The sequence below is a fragment of the Rutilus rutilus genome (genome assembly GCF_951802725.1).
Source record: "Rutilus rutilus genome assembly, chromosome: 13".
Lineage (NCBI taxonomy): Eukaryota > Metazoa > Chordata > Actinopteri > Cypriniformes > Leuciscidae > Rutilus > Rutilus rutilus.
The window spans coordinates 28230272-28247330 of record NC_140218.1 but is presented as its reverse complement, the minus strand read 5'-3'; the positions used below and the strand labels follow the sequence as shown (position 1 = coordinate 28247330).

General features: G+C 38.7%; 2 protein-coding genes across 4 annotated transcripts in view; one reads left to right on the top strand and one right to left on the bottom strand.

Annotated features, from left to right (window-relative positions):
• sulf2b (sulfatase 2b) overlaps window positions 1-1233 on the bottom strand; it is a 145111-nt gene extending 143878 nt beyond the window's left edge. For 2 of the 3 annotated variants that reach the window (XM_084428947.1, XM_084428945.1), the window contains exon 1: window positions 754-1207. The gene's annotated coding sequence lies outside the window, so the exon portion shown is untranslated. Of the gene's footprint in view, window positions 1-753 lie in introns of all 3 variants that reach the window. The other variant, XM_084428941.1, reaches the window with a different exon arrangement.
• Window positions 1234-11635: 10402 nt separating this feature from the next.
• Window positions 11636-16152, top strand: LOC311302986 (zinc finger BED domain-containing protein 5-like; the record flags this gene model as incomplete). Its single annotated transcript, XM_084429189.1, has 2 exons — window positions 11636-12973; window positions 16012-16152. 2 exons carry the CDS (start codon window positions 11636-11638, stop codon window positions 16150-16152), a joined length of 1479 nt encoding a protein of 492 aa, XP_084285315.1.
• Window positions 16153-17059: the final 907 nt, after the last annotated feature.

Sequence of the window (17059 nt, the reverse complement as noted above, 5' to 3'; positions counted from 1 at the left end):
TTGAAAACAAAAAATGTATTGTCAAGTTGGAGTGGATAGTGAGCAGCCAATCAGTGACCAGCATGCATTTGAAAAGCATCCAAAGCTGCACCTCATGAAGTTGGTTGAGAAGATGTCCGGAGTACGCAGAGTCAGAGTTTAGACCAAAGGTGGGGCTTTCAAGAAGCTCAAAAATACGATTTATTTTAACATTTTTAGTCACCACATCATTTCCATCCTTTCATTTGTATTATTTGTATTATTAGTGTTTTCAATATCTGAGATGACATATAAAGCGTAAAGGAGCATGGAAGCTTTTGGAGATCTCAGGATGTCTCAACCCTATCATCAGCAGGTTTCCTCTGTTTGACACACGAGCGTGACTGTCGAGGGAACAGGGTGTAACTCTGACCCTCCCTTTCTTTCAGTAACACTCCAGTCAGTCAATCAGTCTGTCAGTGAACTAATAATAACAACAACACCCATGTGCGCCCACATAGAAAAATGACACATGCACTGTATGCCCAGTAACACAAGCCTAGGCAACATGCAAACTGCTCCTTTAAGAGTGCAAAAGTGAAGGGCGAACAGAGAGGGAAAGAGGGAGGGAAACCTGTAATCGCAACTGTGGAACGTCAGATCGCCGCGCTAGAACTCCCAGTGTGCGGTTACATCAGTTGAGCAAAGAGAGAGAGAGAGAGAAAGAGAGAGAGAGAGAGAGAGCGAGAGAGAGAGAGAGAGAGAGGGAAAATAGGGCATGTCAGAGAAGCCTACCTCACACACAGCTGCAGGGGAGGCAGGTGGCAGTTTGTCCCCTTCTGTCCTGCGGCGGAGACCCCAAAACAGCAAGCCGGACTGGATTGGGAGGGATTTAGAAGGGGGGGGGGACTCTTCTGTCCTGAAATCTGTCTTCCTGCAGCCTGTTGCACTGTGGTCACTGCATTGCTGAAAAGTTTGTCAAACTTTCAAGTGTCTGTCAACACAGAAGTGAGAGCGAGAGAGGCTGGGAGGAAAGTTTTAAAAGAGACGAGTGAAAAAAAGAAAAGTTCGAACTGAAGTGGTTTCAATTTCCTGAACTACCTTGCGCACGCACTCTTTCTCTCTCTCTCTCTCTCTCTATCTCTCTCCGTTCAAGCTGTACCAGAGGCAGTGAGCTGGCTGAATAGGGACAGCAAGAGCCATCTGTTAAAACACGCCTGCCTTTTTTTGCTTTACTCACATTCTCCCTGAATCGCTGAGCGACCGAGGGAAGAGGAGGAGGAGAAGGGGGAGGCAAAGAGAGGCAGAGAAAGAGAGCTGGTACCCAATCTGAACACACAAACACTCACAAAGGGCAGCACAGGCGGAGCTTGCGGACAGAGTGAGTGAAAGGGGAAAGCTTGGCTTCAGTGTGCAGTATTCATGGTTATTCATGTGGCTTCTACCTTCTGGGCTTAATAGTGCGAGTTAGCCAGAGGAGCAGCGCTTCACGGGCAGCTTCAAACGCACACACTTATTACGAGTCCGACTGCTATTAGTACAGACAGAAGAGATTAGTACAGACAGCACATTCAAACATGTCCTTTCAGTTACTAAGCCAAGGGGGATATTAAGGCAACTGCCATTTTTTTTAACTTTGATAATAAAAAAATAATAATTTAGTTACTTTTTTTTATTAATTCTTATTCATTTTTAAAAATAGATATGTGAGGTCATAATTTAAACATGGGTCCCCTTACACACTATATAAAATTGTACCACTAAACTAACACCTTTCACACTTAAGTAACAAACTGATGTCTTAAAAAAAGTATTTGGTCATGTCTTCTGGAAAAGAAGTTGATCAGTTTCAAAAGTTTTGGATCGGTTTTCGGTAAGATTATTTTATTGTTTTTGAAAGAAGTCTCTTATGCTCACCAAGGCTGTATTTATTTCATCAAAAACACAGTAAATCAAAAACTGTAAAATTACAAATTTTGTACAATTTAAAATAACCGTTTTCTATTTTAATGTTTTAAAATGTCATTTATTCCTGTGATCAAAGCTGAATTTTCAGCATCATTACTCCAGTCTTCAGTGTCACATGATCCATCAGAAATCAGTATGATGATTTGATGCTCAAGATTTTTGTGTAAACGTTTTTTTAGAATTAAATCGAAAGTTCAAAAGATTAGCATTAATTTGAAATTGAAATATCTTACATTAAATTTAATTGTCTTTACAGACACTTTTAAATTTAATTGTCTTTATAGACACTTTTAATCTATTTAATGAGTCCTTGTTGGATAAAATTTTTAAAAAGCCCAAAGTTTTGACTGGTGGTGTAGATCGTGTCCCCTAAAAAAACACATTCTAGGTGCATGACACTCTTGAGTAAGAAAATATCTCTGAGCTAGTGCAATGATGTTTTATGTTTTATGCCTGTGTCGATTTTTCCATTCCTCCGCCTTCTATTCCTGAGAACGGCGAGGCGAGAGAGAATGTTCTATGAGAATGATATAAATGGTACATGGTGAACCCGTAAGGTTATCCACCGCCTCCAAGGCCTCATGCAACAGATTTAACTAAGACCAGAATAGAACTCAAGGATTTCAGTTATCAAGGGAAACGGGAGTAAGAAACTTGATTTTTACATTTACTGAAGAAAATGCAAGTAGTTCTTGCCCCTGCAAACCTATAGCCTACATGATGTTTGGAGCTTGTGAGTGGTTGCCAGGCTGCTGAAATGGTGTTGCTAAGGTGCTTGGTTGTTGCTAGGCGATTACTTACTGGCCTAAAAGGCCATCAATGATATTCTAGTATCTGTGATTGCTTAGAAAAGTGATAGCTCATTTTTTATTTCTATTTATTCTTTTTATATATCATTGGATTAATTCATTGACATTTGTTGGTCTTTGTTATTTTAATGTTTATGTTTTGTCATTTTAATGTTTGTCAGAATTGTTGTTTTTATATGCTGCAAACTGGATTGTATCACAGAGAATTTTGTTGTGACTCTGTTACAGTGACGATAAAGAAGTCTAAGTCCTCAAAAAGTTGCACCACTTCAGGTATCATTAATGATAGTGGAAAAAAATCATAATGTATACTACCAGTCAAAAGTTTAGAATAATAGTGAAACTTCTGTTTGTTGTGTGTGTGTGTGTACTTGTACAACTATCTTTGTCAGGACCAGTTTGAGTTTTAGACCATTGGAGTGAGGACAAAGAGAGTAAAGTGAGGACATTTTGGCCAGTCCTCACTTTCGGAGACCCCTTTAAAGGCCTGTTTGAGGGTCAAGACTTGGTTTTAGGGATAAGGTTATAATTAGGTTAAGGGAAGGTTTAGGGTAAGGGTTCGGGTTAGGCACTTAGTTGTGATGGGTAAGGTTAGGGTAAGCGGCTAGAGATTGCATTGTGTCAATGAATGTCCTCATAAAGATAGATGTACAAGAATGTGTGTGTGTGTGTTTGCACACTTTCTGTAAGCTGACCTACTGTGAGTCATTGGACAGGTGAAAAAGCAGCATCCTTTAAAGAGAACTTTCCTATCCCAGGAAACTTCAAGGCTGGAATTTGAATGCAATGTAATAAAAAATAAAAAAAAGCAGAAAAGAAAATAAGAGGATGATGAAGGGAGAATAGGGCAGATCAAGGCATGGGAGGGAGGAAGGGCTGGAAAAATAGTTTCCATATCAAAGTAAAGTTGCCTCTCTCTCCCTTTCTCTAACTGTTTATCCACAATCTCATTCCCTCCTATTCTTTCTTGGTAATAGAGAAAAGTGCCTACCTCTTTTTCCTCTTCCTTTTGCTGAGGCATCAGAAGTTAAAGGTTGCATTTATCTATCACTGTCTGAGTGCCAGGAAGCTGACGAATGCCCTGGTGCTTGCTTTCAAGAGTTATTCATCTGGAAAAGACACCACCTAGGCTTTCCCACACAGTGTGGTGTAGTGAAGAGCACAGAGCGAAGAGATTACATGTTAAAGATCAGAATTTGCTCCATAACCAATCCTACTCTCAGTCTAACGGCAGAATGGATTAAATTTAATCTTGGTCTTTCAGAGAGGTCGCGTTAGAGCCGTTTATAACAACGCTGTGCCATGCAAGGGAAACTGGATCATGGCTTGAACTTTACATGCTCTCTCCAGAATGAGCCTTTGTAATCCAGATTAGATCAATTCACATTTAGGAGAGACATCTAATCTGGATTGCTGTATTTATGTGGTGTTCTGCACTTACCTTGCAAATTGCAATACAACCATACCCACAAATGCACAAGCTTCGAATGATAAACTCCACCCTTACTCAGAAATGAAGTGCCAGAGAGCTCATGTAATATCCACTATCACACATCCTTCTATCGGTAATGGGAGTTTTGTGCCCTTTATTCCATCCGAGAATTTAGGACTAATGCTGCTTTCACTTGCTATCGGAAATTTCCTACTTCTCACTTCTGAAGTCGTCATTACGAGCTTGTTGCATTCAAGTGCTTTGTTGTCTGAAAGAAGAGGAACCATATGACACCAGGTTTATTCTTGCCTATTGATTGGGAAAATCTTATTAAAGCCAAATTATATGTTCCAATCACTGAGAACCATAACATTCACCACGCTTCTGGAATTGTGGTCAAATACAAACAGGCTATTTTTGCTGTGTATAATAGGCTACAGTACACTTCAAACTATCATTTGTAAATATGCACTATTTAAGGTAGGAAATATGACTTGAGAGGGCGTTCATGCCCAATTTACAAGGGACAAGGGAACAAAGGAACTCGTATTCACGATAATTCCGATAACTTATAGCACGTGAAGACATCATCGCGTTCTTGCGTTTAAAAACGTGAGACGTAGCGCTAAGAAATAGCCTAGAAAAAAGTGCAGCGTATACGCTGATTTCACGCAGCCGCCATTTTGAACTTGAAAGTGAGGCTCCGGTGGGAAGAACCCCGGAAGTACAGATAAACAACAATGCCTTGGACTACCAACCTGAAGCTGCTGCCGCGATTTACACTATTGGAAGATAATTTCTAATATAGGATATGTATATAGTTCATTCCTGCTTCGTTTTTTACTCTCTGAATTATATATAAAAAAATTATTTTATTTATAAATAAATTTCACTGTATATAGTCTAAAGTATGAAAGAAATGTATGTACAGTTTTAGAATTGACACAACATCATTAAACACAACAATACGCCATCGCATTCACGATCTCCTATGATTAAAGGCGACACTTCCGGTTTTCTTCCCACCGGAGCCTCGCTTTCGATTTCAAAATAACGGCTGCGTGAAATCAGCGTATAGGCGCGCTATTATGAGACGTGCTGTGAACTAATATTAAATAAGACAAAAATATTCGACAAATGACACACAGTAGGCTAAAACCCACGGTCGCGAATCCTGTCCTTCCCTAACTTCATCAGAGCGGTCCACTGTTATGAAACTGAAACGGACGGTCCACTGCTGCGTGATTCACAGACGCGACGCGCTGTCGAAGACGACGTTTATACAGGTAACGTTAAACAGTTTAAGTTTATAAAGTTTTGCAGTGAAACTCAAAACAAAACATTTTTATGAACCAGCCCTCAAACTATCTGCCACCGACAGGCAGTATACTAAGTAGAAATTCATGCTTTTACTAGACTGTGATGTAAACAAAAGACTGAAAAGCTGTTGTTTTGTTATTTTTAAGCAAGACATTAATATTGAGAAACTTACATTTTAAACATAATTTTGCCAGTGGGATTTTGCCCATTTTTGCTTTGCCAACGAAAATACTTTCAAATAAAGCCACAGCTAAATTAACAGTTGAGCATCTCCGAACAACGTGGCGATTCCTTCTAGAATGAATCAGTGTTCAATGAATGATTCAGTGAATCACTCGACTCAAGCTACGTCTGAAATCGCATACTGTCTGATTAGATACTATTCATTAATGATGAAAATTTGTATTTTTATTATTTTGTAGCATTTTAGTTAATTAACAATTATAACAATTTACATAATTTTAAGACTTATAAGGGCCCCCCTGTAGGATTGCTGAGGCCCATATGGGCCCCGGCCCCCTGGTTGAGAACAACTGTTAGCTCTATCACTCTCGGTTATTTCTTACCTCATTTTCTGTTCCAATGCAGCGTCTTTTGTAATCACTTCTTGACTGTGTGTGTGTTTAGGCAGCTCTGGACCAAAGGCAGGCTAATCATAATATTCATTATTCATTATCAGCGCTGTCAAACAGAGCAGGTTCTGCCCCAGTAGCTTCAGGCTTGAGCTCTGCCACTCCTATCAACTGCATCTACAAGGATGAATTATAATTATACAAAATCCCTTACAAATTACTACCAAAAACAGTATAATGCTGAACCCTCAGGTGAAAGCAGTTAAAGCAGTTCACCCAAAAATGAAAATTCCTTTTCTCACCTTCAAGTTGTTCCAAACCTGTATGAGTTTCTTTCTTCTGCTGAAAAGAAAAGAAGATATTTTAAAGAATGTCGGTAATCAGACAGTTGACGGCACCCATTGACTTCCATAGTATTTTTCTTCCTACTAAGTCAATGGGTGCCATCAGCTGTCTGGTTACCAACATTCTCAAGACTAACATTAACAATTAGCATTACATTTGTTATTTAATAATCTTTGTTAACGTCGTTAGTTTTTTTCCTCTAGTATATGAGTAAACAAAAAAAAAAAAAAAAAGTTTATTTATTTGTTATTTATTCATTTTTTATTTTTGCATAATCGTGTTATCATCTTTCCCTTATGGCTAAATTATTTGAAGAATTTGCCTATAAACATGCCAAGACTTAGAGCAGAAATTTAATCCAAACAGCTGCCAGGATCAACCTAAAAATAATACAGCATCTTCGGCACACCCTTTCAGTCCACTTTTGACGCCTTCAGCCACAGGGGAGCAATTTTGGCAGCTATACACACTGAATGTCATGAGGGATGAAATCAGTTGAATGCCTTTGAGATGTGACATTAAAATAACTAAAGGATAGGAAAATGCTTATGAGAGAGAGGCAGGAAAATGTAACTTCACATGTGACCCCACAGAACAAGATTTCTTCCTCAGGCAGGAACCTGCAGAGAATTTGCGTCAGTGATATGCTGGGAACCTGCGCTGTGGTGAGCTTCTGAGAATAGGTTAGGCAGAGATAAACTCAGGTTTACTGTAAAATGCAAGTGAAAAAGGACAGAATGGTGACAAACGTCTCCCAGCGATCTGTCTGTACCTGTTAACCAAGGCCAACTGTCTTAGAAAGTGAAACAGAGAGAGTGTTGAATGACACACACCCTGCTCAGACTTGAGAAGGTTAATAAGGTGGAGCTGTCATAAAAATTGCCTTTACCTTCTTCTTCACTGTTGTGTAACTGACATTGATAAGGTTACCATGACCACGTCAGAGAAAAAGAAGAGACGGAGAAGGGATAGAGAAAATAATAAGGCAGATATGTATGAAGACACGGGTGAAGTGAGATGATGGAATAGAGAGGACTGGAAAAGAGAACAGTGTGCGTATATAAGTCAATCCCAACACTCTATTATAGATGTACTCTGAGTTCCAAACAAATGAATCCTAAGTTCCTGTTCCGTTCTCTCAAATAAGCATCCCAGACACAAAGAACGAGCCCACGCGTTCTCCTTTAATTATATGACCTCAGAGCGCCTCAAACGCCCCTCAGACAGGAGGAAGTCGGTTTATTAGTCGCAAAAGTCAAATGTGGAAATTGTTGGCTGAAATGTGATGTGTTATTTGACTGAGAGACAAGGATGAAGGATGATGTTGCCACTGAGACTGGAGCAGTGTGAACAGACGCATGCTGTGTTTCAAAACCTCAAGTGCCTTCTTAGGCAACATTTTAAGGCACTGACTCACTTGAAGACTGTTCCAAAAAGTAGGCAAGTTGATCATTCTGCCTCCTAAGATACCTACCTCCTTTTAGCCAAATTATATGGCAGCATTGCTTGTACTGTATCCTTTGTAGTAAAGTCAGTCCCAAGATAGCTAGTGAAAAATTAAATCCAAGGGGGTAGATGAAGCAAGAAATTTATTATAAATAAACGTTAAGTTTATCACATACTGAAAAGTATCAGTAAAAATAGTTTGATGCAAATAAAAATGGATAAAAAAATAATATTTCACCTAATATTTGTTTGTGCAGCTCTATGTAGCCTATTTATACGGATTGCCATTAGCTTATGCCATGCTAATGTCGTACTCTATTGAAATACTAATAAAAATAGACTGCCTCCTAATATACACTACTGTTTGGGAAAGTTTTGTAAAGAATCTAATACTTTTATTGAGCAAGGACACATTCAATTGATCAAAAGTGACAGTAAAAACATTTATAATGTTACAAAGTATTTATTTCAAATAAATGCTGTTCTTTTGAACTTTCTATTCATCAAAGGATCCTGAAAAAAATACATTTTCCACAAAAATATTAAACAGCACAACTGTTTTCAACATTGATAATAGTCAGAAATGTTTCCTGAGCATCAAATCAGCATATTATACTGATTTCTGAAGGATCATGTGACACTGAAGACTGGAGTAATGATGCTGAAAATTCAGCTTTGATCATAGGAATAAATACAAATTTTAAAATGTGTATATATATATATATATATATATATATATATATATATATATATATACAGTGTATATATATATATGTATATATATATACACTCACCTAAAGGATTATTAGGAACACCTGTTCAATTTCTCATTAATGCAATTATCTAATCAACCAATCACATGGCAGTTGCTTCAATGCATTTAGGGGTGTGGTCCTGGTCAAGACAATCTCCTGAACTCCAAACTGAATGTCAGAATGGGAAAGAAAGGTGATTAAGCAATTTTGAGCGTGGCATGGTTGTTGGTGCCAGACGGGCCGGTCTGAGTATTTCACAATCTGCTCAGTTACTGGGATTTTCACGCACAACCATTTCTAGGGTTTACAAAGAATGGTGTGAAAAGGGAAAAACATTCAGTATGCGGCAGTCCTGTGGGCGAAAACGCCTTGTTGATGCTAGAGGTCAGAGGAGAATGGGCCGACTGATTCAAGCTGATAGAAGAGCAACTTTGACTGAAATAACCACTCATTACAACCGAGGTAGGCAGCAAAGCATTTGTGAAGCCACAACACGCACAACCTTGAGGCGGATGGGCTACAACAGCAGAAGACCCCACCGGGTACCACTCATCTCCACTACAAATAGGAAAAAGAGGCTACAATTTGCAAGAGCTCACCAAAATTGGACAGTTGAAGACTGGAAAAATGTTGCCTGGTCTGATGAGTCTCGATTTCTGTTGAGACATTCAGATGGTAGAGTCAGAATTTGCCATAAACAGAATGAGAACATGGATCCATCATGCCTTGTTACCACTGTGCAGGCTGCTGGTGGTGATGTAATGGTGTGGGGGATGTTTTCTTGGCACACTTTAGGCCCCTTAGTGCCAATTGGGCATCGTTTAAATGCCATGGCCTACCTGAGCATTGTTTCTGACCATGTCCATCCCTTTATGACCACCATGTGCCCATCCTCGAATCATTTCAAATTGGTTTCTTGAACATGACAATGAGTTCACTGTACTAAAATGGCCCCCACAGTCACCAGATCTCAACCCAATAGAGGATCTTTGGGATGTGGTGGAACGGGAGCTTCGTGCCCTGGATGTGCATCCCACAAATCTCCATCAACTGCAAGATGCTAACCTATCAATATGGGCCAACATTTCTAAAGAATGCTTTCAGCACCTTGTTGAATCAATGCCACGTAGAATTAAGGCAGTTCTGAAGGTGAAAGGGGGTCAAACACAGTATTAGTATGGTGTTCCTAATAATCCTTTAGGTGAGTGTATATATATATATATATATATAATATGATATATACTGTAGGCTAAATATGATTCAATCATCTCAATTTAAATGAATTTGGTCATGTCTCTCATTATAATGCTAGATAAATTTGTGCAGCCTTTGTAGAGCGTTCCAATGCGGTTACCTATGACGTACCTTGATAGTTAGGAAGGCAGCGACGGCGTTTAGGATCAGACCCGCAATCAAGGGATACGTACTGTACGTGTGTGTGTGTAAGAATCAGTATCATATGAACACAGAGGTAAGCAGGACTACAGTAATGCAGTAACTCTGACTTACATTTCCCTGTTACATTATACACAAGCTCGCTCCCTGACATGTGTAGCTTACACTATGTAAACCAACACACTTTTCCTGAACCACTCACACCATCAATTATTCATAAATGTAAATGCACTCAAAAAACATTATCAAGCACTTAGGAAAAAAAATTGCAGTGGATCCACAGAGTTTGAGTGGACGCTGGGCATCTGAATACCAGCTCTGCACGTTCTTGTAAGCGTATGTAAAGTTAGACTAAGAATAATGCAGTCCATTTATAATTTTGTCATTGGCTTCTGTCCCTGTGAGCATTTTTAAGAATAGAAGTGAAGATTTTCACATTGTGGTAGGATGTCTCTCAGGGTCCGATGTTCCACATTCATGCTCTAGAAGCTGGTATCTGTTTGGAAGGAGAAAAAAACGTTCCCACAATACTTTATTTAAAAATGAAGGACCAGAAACAGGGGCCAGATTTATGACCATTTTTTTTAAAGAAAGAGATAAAGAAATACTTAGTTCTTCCTATCTAGGCTTGCCTTTTATATTCCGGTCTGACCAGGTAGCAATTGACTGCGTGCTTGTCTTAACCCTCCTCCTCCCCAGCACCACCTGTCTAGATCTGCTACGGGGGTTTCTTATTTGCTGCAGCACTTTTACTGTCAATTTAAAGGAACACGCTGACTTTTTGGGACTTTAGCTCCTTCACCGTATCCGCCAGAGTTAGATAAGTCCATACATATCTTTTTCATCTCCGCGTGTGCCGTAACTCTGTCTGACGCACCCACCGCTAGCCTAGCTTAGCACAAAGACTGGAGGTAAATGGCTCCAGCTAGCATACTTCTCCCAATAAGTGACAAAATAATGCCAACATTTTCCTATGTACATGTTGTGATTTGTATAGTCACAGCGTGTACAAATAACAAGGTCACATGAGACACAGCCATCATCTAACCCAGTGCTTCTCAAATAGTGGGGCGCGACCCCCAGGGGGGGCTCGGAGCGATGCCAGGGGGGGCGCGCGAGACCCCGAAGAACATGCTTTTTCAGGAAGTGTTTTTTACAAGAGCACAGAGCAGGAGATATGAAGTGTAGATAACAAACAACATGGAAAAATATTTAACAGGGATGAAAAGAAAGGCGGAGAGAGACGGAGATAACGAGACAAACGTAAGTCTCCCGAAAGCTAAGACGAGGAAATATGACGAAGCGTATGTTGCGCTTGGCTTCACCGTGACTACGGTGGGAGACGAAGAAAGACCAGTATGTTTACTGTGTCTAAAAATATTGGCAGCGGACAGCATGAAGCCAAATAAATTAAGGCGTCACTTAAAGACATTACACCCCAATCACGCTGATAAGCCACTTGAGTTTTTTCAGCGAAAACGTGCCGAATATTGCCAACAATCGTCTCGCTTTGTGAATGCTACTTCAGTAAACCAGCGAGCACTGTTAGCATCATATAAGGTGGCGTACCAAATTGCTCAGTGCAAAAAACCCCACTCCATAGCAGAGGAGCTGATACTGCCTGCAGCATTAGACATGGTCTCTGTCATGCTGGATGACGCAAGTGCTGTAAAAATAAAAACTATCCCTCTGTCCAATGACACTGTCGCCAGACGTATAAATGACATTGCTAACGATCTTAAAGAACAGCTGGTAGATAAACTCAAAGACAAACGTTTTGCCTTACAGTTCGATGAAGCAACTGACAGCAACAAAGACTGTTTGTTTATTGCTTATGTGCGTTTTGACGTTACAAACTCCCTGTGTGAGGATCTACTTTTTTGTAAATATGTCAGAGACAGAGCCACAGCTGAAGAGCTATACAAAATGCTGGACTGCTTCCTGACTGAGAATGGGCTAAAGTGGGAGAACTGCATTGGTGTTTGCAGTGATGGTGCACAGACCATGGCAGGGATGAGAAAAGGACTTCGGGCACTCATCAAGAAGGCCTCACCTAATGCTGAGTGGACACACTGTGTTATACACAGAGAAGCACTGGCATCAAGGCACCTTTCCTCTGAATTAAGTGAGGTTATGACTGACGTTGTAGGTGTAGTCAATTTTATAAAGACCAGACCACTAAAAACAAGAGTCTTCTCTGCTATCTGTGAGGAGATGGGAGCTGAACATCAAGCGGTGCTGTTTCACAGTGAAGCAAGGTGGCTGTCACGAGGAAAAGTCTTGTCCCGAGTTTTTGAGCTCAGAGAGCAGATAAGAATGTTTTTGGAGCAGGAGCACAAGTACGACCTCGCAGAAAAATTTAGTGATGAGAACTTCCTGGCAAAACTTGCGTACATGAGTGACATATTTGGAAAGCTAAATGAACTAAATCTACAACTTCAAGGGAAAGATAAACACCTGCCTCAGGTCACAGACAAGATCAGCTCTTTCACTCGAAAGCTTACAATGTGGGGCAGGCGACTTGATGAAGGAAAAACTGATTCATTCGAGAACCTGCATGAATTTGTTGACACTACTGACTATGATGCCACCTCAGTGATTCCATATATTAAGGAGCATATTTCATCACTTATAGGATTCTTTAAAAAGTACTTCCCTGAAAACAGTTCCCAATATGACTGGGTGAGAGATCCTTTCAATGCACCAGCTCCAACTGGTTTCAGCTCTGCAGAGGAGGACCAGTTCATTGATATGTCGTCTGACTCGACATTGAGACTGAGGTTCACATCACAGACACTGAGTGAATTCTGGCTGAGTGTAGAGAGGCAGTATCCTCTCTTAGGGCAGAGGGCCATGGGCATTCTCCTTCCTTTTGCAACGTCGTATCTTTGTGAGATTGGCTTCTCTGCTGTTGCTGCACTGAAGACCAAGTACAGGTCCCAGCTAAACATTGAACAGGAGCTGAGAGTTGCAGTATCATGCTTCAAACCCCGCTTCGAAAAGCTGTGCACTGCAAAACGTGCTCATTGTAGCCATTAATCCTGACTTCCTCATTTTGATAAAAAAAAAAATCTGCACAAATTGTTTTATTCATTTTTGTTTTATAGGTCAAAGTGTTTTAAATATTGTGTTCCTGAGTTAATGTTGCTGATCAATTTGAATTTATTATTATTTATTGATTATATTTAATTTTATTTTCACAAATTGTTTTATTCATTTTTGTTTTATAGGTCAAAGTGTTTTAAATATTGTGCTCCTGAGTTAATGTTGCTGATCAATTTGAATTTATTATTATTTATTGATTATATTTAATTTTATTTTCACAAATTGTTTTATTCATTTTTGTTTTATAGGTCAAAGTGTTTTAAATATTGTGTTCCTGAGTTAATGTTGCTGATCAATTTGAATTTATTATTATTTATTGATTATATTTAATTTTATTTTCACAAATTGTTTTATTCATTTTTGTTTTATAGGTCAAAGTGTTTTAAATATTGTGTTCCTGAGTTAATGTTGCTGATCAATTTGAATTTATTATTATTTATTGATTATATTTAATTTTATTTTCACAAATTGTTTTATTCATTTTTGTTTTATAGGTCAAAGTGTTTTAAATATTGTGTTCCTGAGTTAATGTTGCTGATCAATTTGAATTTATTATTATTTATTGATTATATTTAATTTTATTTTCACAAATTGTTTTATTCATTTTTGTTTTATAGGTCAAAGTGTTTTAAATATTGTGTTCCTGAGTTAATGTTGCTGATCAATTAGAATTTTTGTATTATTTATTGATTATATATTTTAATTTCTGGCAAATTGATGCACTTTAAGCCTTTCTTTGTTACAGACTAAAAAACAATGTTAATAAAGTTATTCTTTGTTTTAAGTTGATCTATATTTCTTTCTTTTTTCTTTTTTGTTTTCTTTAATGTTAATAAGGATACAATGTTATGCAGAGGTGTACTTATAACAATTTTATAGACAAATGATACTATTTACAGTCGCGGCGGAGAGTTGGGGGGCGCGAAATGTTTACTTCTTCCTAGGGGGGGCGTAACAGAAAATAATTGAGAAGCACTGCGTATACATACTGGGAACTATATTCTCAGAAGGCGAAGCACTGCTACTTGGGCGGAGTGATTTACTCGCAGCACCTGAGAAGCCCCGTGGTGAGGAGCAGAGAGTTTGCTCAGAGTTGGAGTAAATCACTCCGCAGAAGTAGCAGTGCTACTAAGCTAGGCTAGCGGTGGGTGCGTCAGACAGAGTTACGGCACGCACAGAGATGAAAAGGGTATGGACTTATCTAACTCTGGGGGATACGGTGAATAAGCTAAAGTCCCAAAAAGTCAGCGTGTTCCTTTAAGTCTTCGTACTTGCTCTGTAGCAGCAGCAAGTTTTCTTTCTGTTTTATTCTGGTCTAGCAGAGTCTGCAGCAGCGTAGAAGATGTAGTCTGCCAAATCCAAAACTATTTACATTTACATTAATATTTCTCATTAATAAATATTGCGTTTCAAACTACACCGAGAGTTGTTATGACTGAAATGTCATACATTCTAAGAAGTTCGTAAGAATGTTCCTAAATGCGATTCTTGTCAAATAAGTATTCAAATATGTTCTTAAGAACATATTTATTTCCTAATGAAGAAAATTACAGTGTTTAGTGTTATCTTATTGTACGGTGGTTCTTGCTAAAAACTCGCTGATCGACTCAATGAGAAACACCCCGTCTTTTTGCGCTAAAGGCATGTCGCTTTTTTTAATGCACCGTGTATTTTTAATAGTTATTTTAAAGAGTCTCTCTCAAGAGGAAGCGCTCTCATATGTGCTGAATATTGGTTAAAATTGTCATAAATATAACATTAAAAACAAGATCTCTATTTGACTTGTTTATGTAGGGTTTCAAATTCAGAAACAAGTCATGTCACACATAATAATGACTCATCCATGTTTAAATTATCAATCATTGGTGTAATTTCAAAGTATTTGCGCACATCCCTAGTAATATTAATATGTGTTAGATGTAGTGCGATGTTGCAATGTTTAATATCCCAATACATTAAACATTTTACCTTTGGGGATTTAAGACAGCAGTGTTGGGGAGTAACCAGTCACATGTAACGGCGTAACAGTTTAATTACAAAATAAATGTAACTGTAATCAGTTACAGTTACTGAGAACAATGTGTAATTAAATTACAGTTACTTATGAAAATGTTAACGATTACAAAAGGGGTGACATCTGAATAATTTCTGTAAAAAGATAGCATATGTTGAATGATATTAATTTAGTTGCTTTGCCTGTTTTTGATGTGCACGAAGCCTCCTGCCATTTAAAGGCCGATAAAGCGATGCTGTTCTGATGCTTTTGATTGGTTCTCTTGTTTGAAATTGCAGTGCCGTTTTTTGAATTTGCATAAATGTTTGAATTTGCAGGTTAACCCTGCCTGGTTTGAAAATGATTAACAGTTGAAAACATTCATTAGAAATTTAGAAAAGTAATCAAAAAGCAATCACATGTCCTAACTTTAAGAAGTTATTTACGAAGAAATTTAAGAACTTTTTTTAAGAATCTTTTGGGGAATACAAAATTCTCTTAACTTTATTCTTAAGTTAGAAAATAAGAATAAAATAGCAGTTAAGAATGTTTTTTGAACCCAGCCCCAGACCTCTATAGAGAATTTGTGGTCCATTAGAAAGACAAGAGAGGCAGATCTGTGTTTATCTCCTGGGGTAACTTTCTCCCTCTACTTTTGTACTCTCCTGATGCTTCTTTGTATTTCAACAAGCCCTGAATGAGCGATGGATATTCCCCTCACACGGGCAGGCAGGAACCCTACAGATGAACCACGCTCCCTCTCACCGCCCTTTATCAAAGAGAAGCAGCGCTGTGCAAATTACACCGACCCCTATTCCTGACCCCTGATGGCCCACCCCTCCTCACCTCCTTTCTGCTCCTTTTTTCCGACCCTCTCTTTCAGAGCTGTTCTTTTTGTGCTCGTGTCATGTAGCTGAAAGAGGAAGTCGCCATCCTTCAGACCACCCTCACGCTCAGACACCCACTGAGTCGCCATGGAAACCCTCTCCGGCCCCCAGAGAGAGGCATCGCCGGACAGAGCACAATGCAAATGAGGGATAGATGGAGAGGGTGAAATGGGAAGATGTTGGAAGTGGGCGCAGGGGCGGAACAGTTGTCCTAATTTTGTCAAAACTAGTCCTCGGATAACTCCTTTAGCTCTTTTAGACGTTTCGAAGAGAGAAAGTAAAAGCAGATGTATCGTAATAAATAATGCACGGGCGTCGTTTTGAAAAATGACTAAGACTTGCGCTCAGACAGACTGGATAAGCACTGTGCAGATCTCGGTTTGTCTGGTGTTTACACTGGCTTTTTTTTGTCAGTTCAACTTAGAAAATGTATTTCATGTGGTAACATTTGAAATAAATGGTTTTGTTGAAATTAAATAAATTATTTAAGACTACTGATTAAAACTGAATTCAACCAACCTGAAAAAAACAAGGTTTTATTGAAGCATAACTGTCAGTAGATATAACCTGATTTCTCCAGCAAGGTAAATTTACTTAATAAGTTTAATATAATCATTTTTTATATATATATATATGATGAAAGACCTTTTCCACCAAGATATAAATACACTAAACAATTAATTTATTACCCTTATGTGAAACAAAATAATGTAATGGCAGAAGAATAGTGAAAGTTCAGCAATGCCGTCTACAAGAAATACAGCCTGTCTGCATACCACATACTAACACATGCTGTTCCCAGAATTACAGATCCCTGAGGGAAATCATAATGATTAATTATACAGCCACTGCACTTTTTAATGCTTATTTTATGTCGCGGGCATTTAGGCTGTATTGATGCCTTGTTTGGTCGCACACATATTCATATATTTGTGCGTAGCCTGCGGTTACAGAACTGCAATCATCAGGGTTCTTTTAATTAATATATATTAATTGGGCCTGTTACCCTGAGGTGGCAAACAAACACAGCCGGCTGTGAACTTTAAGAGTGATTATTTATCCCACAACTTGTTC